At 39.3% G+C, this 16,848-nt stretch overlaps 1 protein-coding gene across 11 annotated transcripts in view; it reads right to left on the reverse strand.

Moving 5' to 3' along the window:
• PTPRM (protein tyrosine phosphatase receptor type M) overlaps positions 1-16,848 on the reverse strand; it is a 460,837-nt gene that overhangs the window by 19,299 nt on the left and 424,690 nt on the right. For all 11 annotated transcript variants that reach the window (XM_048289399.1, XM_048289394.1, XM_048289392.1 and 8 more), the window contains 2 exons: positions 15,718-15,815; positions 2,773-2,889 (listed from right to left, as the gene is read on the reverse strand). In XM_048289399.1, the coding sequence (XP_048145356.1) occupies positions 2,773-2,889; positions 15,718-15,815 (215 nt within the window). The remainder of the gene's footprint in view (positions 1-2,772; positions 2,890-15,717; positions 15,816-16,848) is intronic.

Below are 16,848 nucleotides of genomic sequence, written 5' to 3' on the forward strand. Positions count from 1 at the left end.
ACAAAAAAACCCTGCCCCTCTAAAGCAATGTGCCCGTCTGCTACACAGATCAGGTTATGTCCTGTGCCTTAGTTGTGAAAAGGCTGTCTGTCAGGCTGACTGCATTTTTGTCTGTCATTGTTAACAGCTACTTAGGAAAGGTTTTGCATATAGGATACTTTTAATGAGTTTTCTTATTATATCTACAAAAGAATGATTTTTGTATCTAGCTTTCCTGCTGGTTTCTAAACCCAAAATAGCACACAACTGCATGAATCATAAAAACATATGCTCAGCTGGGAGAGACTGTATTTTTCACTTTTTCTTTCAGCTGAAACAAACAGAAAATGGTGTACACTGCTAAACCCTAGGATGTTAAAAAATTCTACAAAAACTTATGCTTCTGCTGTATGTTACTATTCATGTATGACTTACTCAACTGAGTTAACTGTTGTGTTGTGAAGAAACCCAAAGGAACTGCTTAATTCACACAATGCAAAGCGTATCAAGGAAATGGTCTTCAAAATCAGACTGCACTTTTAGGTTCAATTTTCTCAGTGTTATCCTCCTACCACACAATATCCATTTAAAAAAAAATTAAGTGATCAATTTATCTTCAAACAAATCAACTTCTAAATTGTACTTTAGGAGCAGGTATGAGATGTTCATCAACAAACAGAAAGGATCGTCAGAAGGGACTGGAGGTCTTGGAGTATTTGATTCCTCTGATTTTCCAAACATCTATGAGGTAGCTGAAGGCTAGAATTAGATCTTCCTTACCCCTCCTCCTCATCTCTACCACAATGGACAAGGCCAGTTCTTTTATTCCCACCCTTGCAGTTCATATGTGCTAAATCTTCAAATCATTCTGGATATCAGATGCTGTCCCCAGAAGTCACCCTGTACTGACACAGGGGGTTAGGCCACCTAAGGCACAGAACTCTGCCATTTTTCCTGTTGAATGACTAAAGTTCCTGTTAGCCAAATGTGCAAGTCCTTTGGAACTGAGACTCCAGTGTGTTCCAATACCACCTTTCACTTAGTATTATCTGCATGTTTGGTTAGGGTGTTCTGTCCTCATCATGCACCTTGACTTAGAGAAGGTGAAAAGTATCAGTCCCAGTACATCAGAAATATAAACTTGAGAGAAATATGGTGCAAGAGATGTACAGACTTAATGTTCCAGTACCATTGGAAGAGTTAAAAAATATGGAAAATAGAGTAAAACCAAATGTACTCAAACTACACTGACACTGCTTTTAGAGGCTTACTGAAAAACTACCAACGATTAAAAAGCAGTGTCTAAATGAAATCTTTTCAGATGGAGATTTTTTTAAAAGAAATAAAATGTTTAGTGCCTTTTATCTCTATCTGTTCTAATGCACTTATTCAAGACAGTTTGGTTATGTTCAACTGTAAAATCCTCTAGGTCTTTTCTTCAGTCCCAGTTAAGAAGCGAAAAGCTAACATCAAAGCATGAGCTTAAAATTTGCAGAATAGAAATCAACCAGTGCTTCATCTACTTCAAAGTGGAGCCAACATTTCTCATCTGTTTATTAAAAATACCTAAATGCAAGGAAACAACAGGCTTGAGTGAATTCAATAAACAATATGTATAGTGGTAAACATGATATAATATTTCAGTTCATTCAAACCACGTAATTCTATTATCATTACCCTCAGGTTTCTGTATGGATGCATATTTAAGTATAAGACTGAACAGTAAAACAAGAAAAAACCCTAATTCCTTTGTTACTCTGGACATATGTACAGAGACCCTGTGGGGTAGTGTTTTTGGCAGTTTCAGGTACCTGGTGCAGGATTCTTTGATGCTAAATATTATGTTTTTCAAACCCATAAATGAATACTAGTTCAGCATTAGAGAGAACCAATAAATCACAGGTACTGCAACTAAATCAAAAGAAGCTTTCTAAGCTAGTTAGTTGAAAATCTACTCATGGTGAGGGAGCATTATTTCAGTGTGCCATTAGGAATATCTAGTCTTCCAAAGAGGCCCTTTCCTTGGAATTTTACAACTCAAATGAATCCTGATACATACAATTAAAACATTTCAGGCCTTTAACGAGTCTGAATGAAACTGCTGAATTGACACAAAATGCATGGTACACTTCACCGACCCTGCCTGTTCTCACTTTCAGTAGGTACCTTATTTGTTATTTGTATGTTTTCCATATATTGCAAGCTGTTTGGGGGAGCTACAAGTTCTACAAGCTACAAAGCATCAAACAAATGCATGGCATTATTCTAACAAGCAGTAATACAACACACTGATTGGAACTCTCCATGTAAAGACAGACTCCAATTTCCCCAAGAAGGGAAATTGCTTTGAGAAGAACAGTAGTTTGTTAGAGCTGTCTCTCTTCAGACCAGGCACACTCTGGCCCAAGAGATAAGAGGTATTCCCTACCAGAGACTTCTGAGTAATGTTGCATGCAGCCTCTGGTACGGACAGAAAATGATTGTGGGCAACATAAGTCAGGAAAGCAGCACAAATGTGTTTCTCAATTGATTGCTGGGAGGGAGGCTTCGATTTCTCCTAGGCAAGGAACATCACTTTTTCTAACTCAGGCAGGGGCCAACAGTGATGAAAAGCAGACAGAAGTGGCTGCATTTAAAGAAAAACACGGATTACCATAAGAGGGCGGTAGTCGTTTACCCAAAAATACCTACAAACCCAGGATGTCAGTCAAAAGATTTAACTTTCCCTTGTTGAATCTGTATGGAAGTGGCAGATACTACTGTATTTAATAAAAACTGAATTTGGAAACTTACCTTTTCTACAGCAAATGTTCGAATCACATATTCAGCCAGGAGCTCTGTTTCTATTAGGGTAACTTTAATGTCTTTATATATCTCTGTGTCATCTGGCCAGTATTTGCAGCATTTGACCTTTAAAAAATACAAAAGAAATTAAGGTTCATTTATTTTAGAAGGTTCATACAGAATCCATTTTGCATTCTGTGCAATGATTTCTGATTTAAAATGCAATCATGCACAGAATGGTCACATTTTCTGCATGTGGAAATGTTTAGTGTTTGAGGGACATTACCTCCTCTCTTTTTAAGACAGCTTTCAGAGTTGCAGGTGAGCTTTGTGTTGTGGTTAGTGAAGTAAGGCAAATTTGTTTGGAGCACAAAGGATATTTATACCCTGCACAGTTCAGTTATGGTAACTGTTCATTTCCTGTGCTTTCCAAAGCAGTGTGCCCAGAGGGACAAATACCACCAGAAGTTTTTTCCCCAACTGCTACCTGTTGATTTGTCTCAAAAATATCTTTCTACCTTCTAAAATAAAAGTGTTTTGCAGACAGGAAGGAGACCTCATTACAGTCAACAGCTTCCTCATGAGGGGAAGAGGAGGGGCAGGCACTGATCTCTTCTCTGTGGTGACCAGTGACAGGACCGAGGGAATGGCCTGAATCTGTGTCAGGGGACGTTTAGGATGGATATCAGGAAAAGGTTTTTCACCCACAGGGTGGTTGGGCACTGGAACAGGCTCCCCACGGAAGTGGTCACAGCACTAAACCTGAGAGTTCAAGCAGTGTTTGGACAATACTTTCAGGCACGTGGTGTGACTCTTTGGGATGGTGTTGTGCAGGGCCAGGAGCTGGACTTTGATGATCCTTGTGGATTCCTTCTAACTCAAGATATTTATTGTATGAATCTCTTATTTTTAGAAAAGCACCTGTTTTCTCAGATTAACTTTCCAAAGGAACTGATGAGCAGTCAAATAGCAAAACTCAGTGCTTGAAGTCAAGAGCTGAGTTTAATGCCCTGGCTTTAACTATTCTAACTCTATATAGCTTAACTACTAATTCACTAGATAACTCCAAACATTACGGGTAGGATTCATCTCACTTAGCTCAACTTAAACTGCTATTTTTTAAAAGTGGATGATTTGAGGACTGTATATGATGATGTAGATAGCTGACAGACTTAAGAATTTTCTCCTCCTTCCCATTTGTGTGGACAAAGTGGTGGGCTGGGAAGCTAACACATTACTTATATCTCTCTCTTACTCTGCTTTATCATGGTAATAGCTATGCTATCACCACTGCATCTGGCCACCATCCAGTAGTGCTGTACATGCTAGGAGTGGCATCTGTTATACATCTGCTGCATGGAACAGTTTCTCTCTTTCTCTCACCAAAGGGAAAATTAAAAATGGATCTTTTAATACACTTAAATCTAGTTTACCTAAATAAGCACTTAAATGAATTGGGTAAAAAACTCAAGCACTTTAAATATTCAATGGAAAACTGATAGAAAAAAATTCAACTTCACAACTGATACGAGTATTTCTCAAACACATTTTCATGCAAAAATGTTTGGATTACTACCACGTCTAATCTTGAGCAAAAGGTAAAACAGATGAATGTGTGTATAAGCATACACTGAAAACTGTAATGCATGATTCAAATGATTTATTTATATAAACTCCAGGTTCAGTATATAGAGGATTATGCAGAGAGTCAAACCCTGTTCTGTCAAGAAGAAGAAGAAAATACTTTCCTAAGCATTTGTTTCCAGAATGAAGCTGATAATCCTGTACAACCCTTCTTCACTGTCTGGATGGATGGGAGGTCTCACCCCATCACAGTAGTGACATTGGCTGATAAAACAGTAAGGTTGTCCAGGCAGGGTCAGTAGTTCTGGCCCTTTTTCTGACTTGTTAGCAGGATAAAATTTAAATCGGAATAGAACTTGAATCAGAATAGAGTTGAAGGGCTGGAAAAACACAGCCCCACATCAGGATCCTCTTCAGAGAAAAAGGGTAGTAGTCTGGTCAGAAGTGCTGGCTCCCAGCCACAAAATTATACAAGCATCCTAACAGCTTGTTCCTGCTTACACAGCTGATGGAAAGCTCCTAGAGCAGAGCTGAAGTTCAGGTAGCTTTATAAGCAGGTTTTTATTTATTTTTCTATGCTTGTCTTCAGACCTAGTAACTGCATTAGTATTGGCTAAAAAATTTCTTTTTCGTCGTCAGATTTCATCTGGTATTAAGGGTGGTTTCAGGACGACTGGCAACACCAGAGTTCCCTTCCATGGTGAGAGGCTTGGAGCTGGGACCCTGGACAGTGCTCGGCACTCCTGGAAGAGGGCAAGGGTAGCAAGACTGCTCCCCCCACCATGCTCAAGAGCCAGCAAGCTGACAGGGTGCCAGAGGGGAGGAGAAGGTTTCCACCCACCAAAGACCAAACTGAGGGCCATTCACAGGATGCCTAAACAACAGGATCTCTGACAAATGCATAATCATCTCTAAAGCGGATCTATCCACTGTAAGCAATGAACAAACATTTCAAAAGCATTAAACGTTGCTGCAAGCAGTTTAGTAGCTACTGCTGCTATCTGTTGTTGCATCTACTTGATATTTATTCAGATCTTATCTTGTTCAGATGCATTTCCAAAAATCCTCTCATGGAAGCTAAGTGAAAAACACTGAATGCTCATTGTTTTGTCTGTGTTGTTAAAATAATCCAGAAAATTCACATTGTTCAAATTCCTCAGGCCAGCAAACTGACCCTTTTATAGTCATTGCCAGAAACTCTTTGAAACAGGGTTTTCCTACCTATGGCTAAGATGATTTTTTGACTCCTCATGAAGAGTAAGACAATTCACACTGCCTCTGGGCTGGAGCCCACTGACAACCCCTTCTCTGGAGCTGATTCCCTTTTCCTGTCTGTTCACGTATCTGTTCCATAGGTGGAACCTGAACCACACAGAGAGGGCCAATGCACGTAGGAAGGGAGCAGCTGCAGCAGTGATCCCAGGCACAGCACTGCTCATCAGCACGTCTCTGTTGCTAACTTTAGCCTTGTTTCTTTCTGATGGGTGCCTGCCATCCTTGAAACAGCTCTAGTTAAGCAAAATAAACAATCGGAGGGGAAAAAAAGCAACTCTGGCTGAATGAAATTGCTCTTTCCTTGAAGGAAAACATGCTCGTTTTTAACTTGCTAAGTCCACACAGTCTGGATTATGGCTAACAACTAGAGACAATTCAGAAAGACCAATTTAGAAGACCACAGTCCCTGTGTTCTTATGCCTCAGCTGCTGGATTTGATTCCATTCTTTTTTAAACCTTATTTAAGATCATACAGTGGAATAATTAGGGAAGCACTGGGAGATGTTGCACAGAAGTTATAGCCTTTTGTGCCGCATGCAGCTTGGCCCCGCTGGGGATTTCTTACTCTGCTGCACAGGGGATTTTGGGCACGGAGCAGACTGGAGCTGAGCAGAAGGATCCATGACAACACAATTTCCTGAAAACTCTCCCAGGTGGAATAGGGGCTGTAAAAGCCATGGGAACCATGCCAGAATTGCAGCCAGAGCCACAGACCAACTGATGATTCACTTACTAGCAGGCAAAAAAACCCTAAACCCAACTTTATTTTAATTCAGGCTTTTCCCCTACTTTTGGCTCTTGTTCTGCAATGCTCTGCACGTGCTGAGCTCTGGACCTGAGAACTCCATGGACTCCTGATGAACCAAAAGTCAAGTAAATGCTTAAAGATCCATCTCCCATCTCCTCTAGGACCACCCAAATAAATGAAAAGGTGTCTTAAAGACAGAAGTAGATTAACTATCGGAAATCAAAATCACATTTATAAATGCGTATTGGATCAGAGCCTTTATTTGTACAAGACAAGACAATTGCAACAAAATAGAATATGGTTTTACTCATTAAATATGAGAAACACTGCTGGTAGCATATGCTCATTTTTTCTTTTTAGCACAGCTTTAGCTACCATAACTTGACGAATCTCTTTTCCATTTTATAAACATTTGGTACGTGTTTTACAAAAAAAGCCTTACTAACAGAAGGTTTAACTAAATAATTGATACATGATTCCAGAACTGAATATTAAATGCACTAGACTTTTTTTTTCCACACAGTTGCTACCATAACAGTAAATATCATCCTCAAACCAGAAAACATAATTTTGAAATCTCATCTGAGCAGAATTATAATTGAGAGTTTGTTCACATACACCCCACATTTATATCTTACCACATGCCAAAAAATACAGATGTTCATCAGAAGATGAGATAAAAGGATGATTGCCAGAGACATAATGAAAATGCTCTGGTTTAATCTATTCATCCCAAGGTACACTGTCCAATTGTTTCAAACATGTTTATTTTACGAATAATTTTAGAAATCTGGAGAAGAGAATTATCTACTTCCACTCTCTAGTTCCATCCCCCAGTAAAATAGTCCAATGTGTGAAACTTAAAATTAAAAAAGAACGTGGAAAGTTGTTGTTGCTAGTTCTAAATATAACAAATAATGTAGGCTGTGGATGGCTAATGAACATGAATTGTGACTTCTGAAGCTATATATTTAACCATTTGGAAATGTGACACGTAGCTAAACGCAGTAGGAAATTCAGGACAGTAATTCATTTACCTAGAATTTTGGAATAGGAGTAGTATTACAGACTTAATATGTGAGCTGGCTGTGAAATACACTTTGTAGTCCACACAGCACCATTTAAATAACACTGATTATTCAAAGTTTCCAATTTCCTTTGATTCTGAAATATTCTTAGCAAGAGGGTGATATAACTGACTATGCCCTGCATGGATTGTCATTAGTGAAGAGCAGTATTATACATTCTAATTTAAAATTAATCCTGAACTAAGTAATGACGATAAGTCAGACATAAATTTTGAAGTGAAACCTCTCGGCTATAAAATGAAACAGCCAACCAAGCTCACTGGTAAAATTTTTAACAGCTTTTACAGATGTAGCTCGGATAACATCATATACTTTTATTTGGCTGACTTCAAGTAAAAGAATATCCAATAATTGAAAGTTTTTTTATTTAAATACTTTTCAAACAAAAAATGTATTATGATATAAGAACATTTTATATGTTATAAAACAACCTTTGACAGAAGATAAAACCCAGTCTTCCTTTTTAAAATTTTCTTTTGTTTGCTTTTGAACAAGCCTGTTATTAGTTTTATACCTCATTTTACAGTTTTCTAAAAGAGATGTGGAAGACTATTGAGAAATACAATATTTGAGATACTGTTTGGCACCATCAGATGAATGGGTCTCTGAGAAGTCAGCCAGAAGTCTTTATGTTGTTCACAGCTGCCAGGGTGGGGAGAGATGTCTCCATGAATTTTACTAGCTCAGTCTAACTTCTTCCAGGCACGACTCAGAGCTGACATAGTTCTCCACCTTCTGCTGCCCTAAGCTGCCCCAGCAGTGCAGCCCTAAGTTGCCTGGTGGGTGCACTCTCATTCAGCTTCTGCCCAGAAGAGCTGGCTTTCTGGAGATGTCCAGCAGCAGCCAGAAACTAATGCTTTCCACCTGACAAAATGAGTGTGATCCCTTTGTTCTCAAGACCCAGGTATTCTGTTAGCATGCCATCAACTGGCAGACTGGTTAGATGAAATTAAGATGGCAGGCCAAACCCATGGTGTGGCCGTCCTTTGACCATAAAGAAGATTTGGTCTGGAAGAGTTGCTTTAGGGTTGCTTTGGGTTGCGTTGCACTCTTGCCTCCATTGCAGAGCGCAATTCCAACAGAAGAATGTGGATTGTCTCTGTTTCATTGCTTATGTTTAGGCAGTTTAGTGCACCTCAGTACAGCCCTGGAGGATGAAAGGCTGAGCACAGAACACATGAGGAGGGTGGCTACAGGATTAGCCGGAGCTCCTCGAAGTCTGTCTGAATTCCTGACACAAACATGAAATCACGGGTCTATTTCTCACATCCTGTGCTCCAAGGACCTGATGTGCCTGCATCCAGCAGCACAGCCTGTTCTCTGAACCATGGTTTCATTCCAAGAGCAATATCATACCATTAGCTGGGTAGATAGCACCACCTAGTTAGTGGATTGCCTTCTGGCTCTAAAACCTGATCATCTGATGTTAGCTTAGACAGATCTACGTGTTACTCTACTGGGTAAAGTAAAACTGAGCCTCCAGGATACTTCTCCCTTCACAGAGAGACTGAGAGATAATTTCAAGACTGCTGAGGTGAGGAGACTTGCAGTTAGGAAGCCATTTTGCTAGCCCTGACATTTCAAGTAAGAAGCTGAACCCCTCCCTCTTTGCAAACTGCACCTAAAGTTGCATCCTACACCTTGGTGGCACTTCAGTTAGTCCAACAAAGGGGTCAGTGCATTTGTGTATCCTTAAACCTCTTTTGTTCATTTCTCAAAGTGAATTATCTCAATTGGATTAGTAAGCATTAAGATATTAATCTGTGTTGATTAACATTCTTTGAAACGTAGCTTTTCCTGCAGATGAGAATACAACAAAACACTGAGAGCTGAACCCATGTCTGCTCTGAGAGACATGGGACAGTGCTGAATGCCTGCAGCTTGATGTTCTGTTTCATGATGCTCACATTGCTAATCTGGGCACATCTTCTTTAAATAATTGCAAAGAGTCCTTCCTTCTCTTTCTTGAAGAACAACAGACAAATTTTTCCCTAAGGGTTCCTTCCCTACGATGTATAATGCAGTAATGCAAACTTGTTATTTCTGGTTAAAAATCCAGAAATATGAAATCTATTTTGATGACTAGAAGGGTTCACTGACTTGAAAGATTAAGAATAATTTAAAATTTTGATTGTTTTTCTGTTTATCTCATTGATATTCTGTAAAAGTATAAACTGTACTCTATCCAATAAGAGATACTAGAATTACAGTGAAACTAAAAGTATAACAACAGAATATAATACCTTGTGCTTATGTATCATAAGCACAAATTCCATTTTTTGAGGGTAAACATGATTAGGAAAAAAATTTTTTGTGAATGGGGAAGGATACTGTTTATATATTTAAGAGGTTGGGACTAGAATTACCTTTTCCCTCTTATTTATAAAATGTTGTTTCTTTCTTTCAGTAGAAAAGTTAAAATGAAACTTTAGTCACCTTAGTATGCATACAAACTCTTTGGCACACCTCCTAAGGAGCATTAACACCAGTATCCTGAATTAATTCCAGTGTAGGTAATTTGGCTTATTACATTTAGAGGCAGTTTCAATTAGATGGAGTGTTCTTCCATTTATACTAAATACAAATGTGCTGTTTGTGAGACGTGCTGAAAAGTGACTGTGTTTCATCTCTGCAAGATCACAGTATTGGGTGATCTGAATCTTAAATACAATTTGAGTTTACCTTTGTTTATTAGAAGGATCTTCTGCATGGAAGATTCTCAAAACTTGTAAAATGTGTAAGTACAGACTTCATAACAGCTTTGTAATAAAAATTTCTGTTTTCATTCTAAGCGTAGGTAGTAAGTCCATTGGAAGTTTCACATAGTTTTTATGTTGATGAAATTTCCTATGAAGTTTTTGTTTTTTTCTTTCAATCAGTTTTCAGTAAGATGTCTTTGGTCAGGGTTTTATTTAGCAGTGTCTTGGGGTGATTTTATGATAATACTATATTCCCCTATTGTCTGCTTTATGCCCAGAAATGGGTCCCATAGCTTTAAGCTGGGTCCAGGAGAGGGGGGAGAGAAGCCAAGGGGGAAATTCCTCGGCGCGGTGTGAGCTCACCTCCCCCATGTTGCTTGGCTCTGATTGCACAGCGGAGAGAGTACATTCTTTACTTTTAGCTACCTCCGTTTTTTATTAGCTGAGGCAAGAAGTTTCTCTGGGACTACAATAGCATTTCTCCAGTGACATCTGTGGCTTTTCCTGGGACTGTTTGGCTTAGCTGTGATCTGAGAATCAGATCATCGGACACTGCGGACTGGCGGGAACCCCACATCCCGGCCTTGGACCTCGGGAGCCAGCTACAGACACAACTCTAAAGCCACCAACTTTCTCTGCATCAAGGAGGTTTCACATCTTAACAGTTATTAACTTTTTTTCCCGCGCCCTGCAGGCACTTTGTTCGTTAAATAAATAGTTTTTTTCACTTTCATCCAAGAAATTCCTTTCTTATCAGCGGGGGAGGGAGCGCTGAAACCTCTCTTCTTTAGAGATGACATTCATTCCAGAGCATTTTCCTCCTAAACTTGTCTCAAACTGAGACAAGCAGTTTTTCTTGGATGTCTAATCTCTGTCAGTAACCCAAATTATCATCAGGTAGATCTGAAGAAGATCTGGTTCATCATAAAGACTTTTGGGTTTCATTTGTTAAGGAAACATATTTGAATCTATTCAAGAAATGTCTCTTGAATGCTGACCAATGCTGCACATCTGGAGAACCCAAAGACATGAACGTATGACTGCTTAGGGCTGTGCCCATACTGGCTTTCCTAGGAAAAACAACCCTTTTCTGACACCATTTATCTTATAACAAGTAATGCTTTTTAGCAAGCCAGCATCAAGGAGATATTCTCTCTGTCAGAAGACCATTGTATGAATCTCCTCGCTGTCGTGTGGAACCCAATACTCTTTTAAGCATGAAAAATCGGAGTCATCCCCATTTCTGCAGAGGAGTGCCACCTATATAACATGTTAACCACAGGTCCAGGAAAACAAACCAAGGAGAAGCTAAACCACCCCTGTATTCTTTCTTTTCCCCTATGCAAATACAGCCCTTCCGGCTCCTGGGAAGGAAATGTCACCTAGGAAGAGGCTGTTTGGGTAGCACAAAGGTGTGGGCGCAGGCATTGGGGCTATTTACCAGTTTGCGGCTGACCTTCATTCCCGTTTGTGTCACATCCATTCTGCTGTAGTCAACCTTGCTTCCTTTCACAAAAGAGGGTCTTTTGTGTGCTTATTAACACTATTAGCACTGGCTGTTTTCTAATTCCAGATAATAATTGAGAAACTCTAATTACTGTAATTACTATGCTCCTGGGGTAAGCTTTTATTTTTTATAATTATTTGTAGGGATTTTGTTTGTGAATACTCTGTTATATTAAAAGCATGACAGACAATCATAAGTCCTTGCAGTGCATTTATTTATCAACCACCTCCACTGAATTTCACCAGTGCATTTCACCATTTATTAGTCAGATATTAGAAAATTTCTTCTGCCTCAAGCAAGTGGGAGAGAAAGTGACTACTGACAAATGACAAATAATGTGACATGCCAAGTTTGATTCTGCCAGCTAAGTATTAGTACCAACCCAACAAGAGCAAAGATGGAGGTGACAGCTAGATGGCACAATTGAATATATTCTAAATCCTCCCACCATGCTTCCTCAAGGGAGACAGAAATCTTTCAATGTGTGCAAACACTGAAACAAATCAAGAACAACCTGAGACTTTGGCCAGTACACCTTGATCCTGTTCCCATTGCTTTTCTGTGTCTTTTGGAGTTTGCCCTCCAGAGTAGTCTCTTGGTTAAGTAAGCAAGATGTTCTTCTGTGTCTATTTTATGATCACCCCTGGTGATCATAACATCATCACACTGGTGGATAAAATTTTTTGTTTTTTATAGAATCATCCACCAGATTAAGAAAAATCTCTCAGGTGAAGATGGTCCCTGAAATTACACTATCTTCAGTTGCTCTACCACTTACAGACATGGGCATGGAGGCCTTCTGCATTAATATAATCCAAAATACATTACTTTGAAATAGCTTGTTGTCACACTGATATAATTATATGAGTCTTAATTCTTGGTTATGCTTTTTATCCATTATCCATTTTATCTTATTTATCCATGTGTGGCTTGGAAAATTCTGATTCTTGGACCATTACCATTGATTACTTGTCATTTTCTTTTGGTGAACTTCATTGTGCGTGAAAAGTTGTTGATCACAGCATGAAGAAGACAGAGTCCTTTTTTTAAGGTTGTTTCAAGGGCTGCTTATTTGTTTAGGGTTTTTTTGGTAAAAGTTGTTACATCAACCTAGGCCAACCTTAACTAAGCACCACTTCACCATCCTTTATCAAAGAACTGTTCATGCAACTCAGCAATGCTTTTTCTAAATGACTGTGAGACCTCATTTAGATTTTTAATAAACAGTCACATTCTAATGAGGTCTTCATAAAACTGACTAAATATGTTTAGAAATCATTAGCTTAAATTATCAGTACAAAAGTCTCCTTAGGGAGCCCTGCAGATTTTGTGATAAGACTTCTGGCAGATGGATTAGTGTAACAGCGCAAGCTAGTTCTGAATTTCCACAGGACCAGTGTAAATGTGAGTGACTGGGTAACAGGCTACTAGATAAAGAGCTAAATGTCCCTCAGGTGGGTTCATTAAAGAGAGAAAACAATCAAAACACATTTTGGTGCCATTTAAATACCAGGTGCACAGCAGTCTGCAGGTGCCAGAAACACTGACAAGGGCCCCTTGCTGGAACACACAAGAGCTTAAAGGGATGCATGGTTCTGACAAGTGTGCCTCAGATAATGACAGATATTGGCAGATGTACCTGGACTCTGCTGGAGGGTAATGCGGGGACTGAGTCATTTGCAGCAGGTGCCTGCATTAGGGACAGCCTCATGGTGATTCCTCCAGCAGCAATTAAAACAGTCCTGATGCATAACGCTCCAGGGCATGATGCAAGTTCCTAGCACTGATTTAATGACTATCCAGCCAGTCCTGGTAAACAAATACACATAGACCCCCTCAATGATTAATTCATGAAGGCCGTACACTGTGTGGCAAACATGTTAAATTTTGAAAATTCTTCCTTCCTGGAAATGCAAAAGAATTCTCCCCCTTGGCTTACAATGGGTCAACACAGTTAAAAAATAAAAATAATAAACCCCTGTAAATCTTATACCAGTGATAGCAATTGAAATAGAAAACCTCAAGTTTGGTAAGGTTATAAAGTTTGCCCTACAGGAATGCTACCAAAAGGTCCATTAAAATCATTACTACTCAAGGTGGCACAGAGCTTGTGTTGGGGGTTGCAGGACAGATGGTGTGTTTGTAATTTGCCTCCTTATTGCTCAGGATTCCAGCCCTGGGAGTGGCAGAAAAATACCAATGGAGGAGTGACTGCATTGTTCTGTGGCTCATATGATTTTATTTCCATTAAAAGCTCATTTCAATTTCTGCTCTCTGATCTCACCTATGCTGGCCTCCAGAGAAAGGGAGAACAAAGTAATTTCTACCACTGCCAGAAACAACAAAGCTGCAGATCTGTATCCCACTAGGACTCTTGCACCCTGAAGAAATCTCCATGGTGGCACAAACCATTACTTACTGCTGTGGGAATGTGCTGTGCACCTAAATGCTGTGAGCGGAGGCTGCCAACACTGGCATCAAGACTGGTGTCTCCCTTGCTGACATCCGACAGTTCACTCTAATTGGTGCTTCCAAATACTGACTTTGGGAAAACAGTATGTGGTTTGATGCAGAATGCTGTTTTTGCTCTCAGGCTTGTTTATTCATACCCTGAAAACATCCCTTTTTAAGTTGTTCGCTTGGGTACTTATGAATGTGCATAAAGCTTTAACAAAGAGGTTTGCTGGAGAGCTTCCTACTCTTACAAATCCATCCGTTTTGAATTGATACGTGACCATCCAGCTATTTCTACCTTCTTCCTCACTCAAGGGACTGCATTTTTAAAGTGGTCTCCATGATCCCTCTTTGCCTCTGCAATTAGTTGTACATGTGTTCCTGCAGCAGGTGTTAATTGCAGTCACAATCTCCATCTTTTTTATATCTAAAAATAGTACTGGCACCTGATCTGTTAGCAGGCTTGAGCACACAGATATCTACATGTTAGGATTTATATTAGCAGTTCACAAAGGACGTACGGCAGAATAAACTGAGATTGCAAAACTGGACTTGCTAAAAAGAACTTTAACTCACACCACATAAACAGTGCTCTCTCTCTCCTAATGCAAATGCCACAGGGCAGAGGGGCTATCAGACACTCCACCAGTGTGAAATTAAAACATCTCTTAAAACCGTGCTGCTCAAACTGGGATGTGTGCATTTGACTTCTTATTTCAACACTTCGATTTACAGTAATTGCAGTAGTTCCCATAAAAGCAGTGGGGGTTTTTTCATACCAAATGAAAGCTATATGCCAAATTCCCAAGCAAATTTTCTTGAAAAAAACATCCCAGATGAGACCTAAGACAGCAGTGTACAGACAAAACAGTAAATGAAAAGACTCGGTTATTGACAGTTGTGAGGAACAAAGAAAAAGGTTCAATTCAATACTTGTTGAAAACAAAATTAGCCATAAAGACTAGAGTAGGAGGCCTACTTCAGAAGTTATCAAGCTAAGAAAGAGAAGTACACAGTATCAATCAGGGAACTCAAACTTTCCTTTACCCGAACATAACCTCCTGATCAAGGAACAGTGCACAAATGTGTAATTTTTTCTGTTTTAGTCCAGAAGGCTTACAGGAAGGAAAAGCCAAACAAACCAGATCGATTTAGACAAACATACCAAGAAGCAATTTCATAGTTTAACTACATTTCTCAGACATCTGTTTCAGAATGACTCCCCCTTAGTCTCCCTTAAAAAAATAGAGATGATTCCGTACCTTGTTCTGCAACAAATTCACTGATTTTCTTAAGAGAAATCATATATCTGAGATATGTACAAAGAAAGATATGATACCTCCCCTCTTTGTCAGTCTTTGCAGGCTCTGCTGTACAGAATGCAGCTTTATCAGTCACTTTTTCATTGTGCTAATGTTATCAAAGCCAAGCATCCAAGGCATGTTTAAAAATAATTGATAATGAACCTCTCAGCACAGGCAGTCATACATATTTTATGTGCTACAGTTAGTATGTAAGCACCTTGTTGGTCTGTTATTTAATTTCAAAAAGCAAACACCTTGGATGTCTTTCATTTTTTTAAGTACAAAAATCACTTACCCTTCCCACTTCTACGAGATTAGTAACCATGATTATGCTGGCTGTGTTTTCATGCCATACCATTCTCCAGAAGTCATATATTGTCTCCTGCATTGGTCCTGAAACAATAAATCAAATGAAAGGTTACCATCTGAAAGTCTCATGAGTGGAAGCTTGTCTCTGGGGAACTTTGTGAAACTGTGACTATACACATATATTCATATCACTATCATCATATTTTTCATTTAGGGTCGGTCAATTTCTTTCCTGTCATCCTACCTATCTGCATTTAAGTATTTTTCTCCTGAAATAGTGTTCTGAAAGAAAGTTAGTTCTCCAGCACTTAGGTATTTATCTCCATAACACCCAGAAGTGGAATTATAAAAAATGGATAACATCACTCTTTCTTTTAGCAATTGGATGATAACCTAGGGAAGGTGTATTTGGAATGAAATGAGCCTCAATGGACTATGTGGCCTTTCCTAGTTTCTAATATTTTTCCTAGTATACACTATCCATCAAATTAGCTCAGCTCCTGAATTGTAGTTCCTGAAGTGAGACAGAAGTTACAGTTTTTTTGCTGCAGTATATCACTTTGCAAAACAGTGGGGAAAGCAGCAAAGAAACCTGACATGCCATGGGAGTGTGTCCTCTGCAGTGTTTTCCCCAACAACCTGTGTGCTTCTGTTCATGAACACACAGGGCTGCCTCCAGCATCATGCTGAAGCTGGGTACCAGCTCACAGGAAGTGCTATAGAAATGTAAAATGTTGAGAAAAAACACATCTCTTTGTGTGTACCTGGTCCTGTCTGTTTGTAGCCGACAGTCTTACCCATAATGCTCAGTGTGCCACCCCAATTTTAAACCAGTGCTTTAAAATCACTGAGCCAATAAAGTAAACAATATAAACTATAAGCTTAACATCCATACTGAATCCATTACTGAACTGTCACACTGCAGTAAACAATTAGGGGCTTATTTAGAGGAATGACTTAAATCAGCTAATTGGAGAACAAATGGATAATGCATTGGCCTAAATGTTCCTCTAGCAAAGAAGCCAACACTCTTCAAGCATTACAAAACCATACATTGACAGATGTGAGCAGTTTGGCACCCATGTTTCGGTTCTTTGAGCTCCGTTTGAAAATAAAA

Source organism: Corvus hawaiiensis, chromosome 30 (assembly GCF_020740725.1).
Source record: "Corvus hawaiiensis isolate bCorHaw1 chromosome 30, bCorHaw1.pri.cur, whole genome shotgun sequence".
NCBI classification, from domain to species: Eukaryota; Metazoa; Chordata; class Aves; order Passeriformes; family Corvidae; genus Corvus; species Corvus hawaiiensis.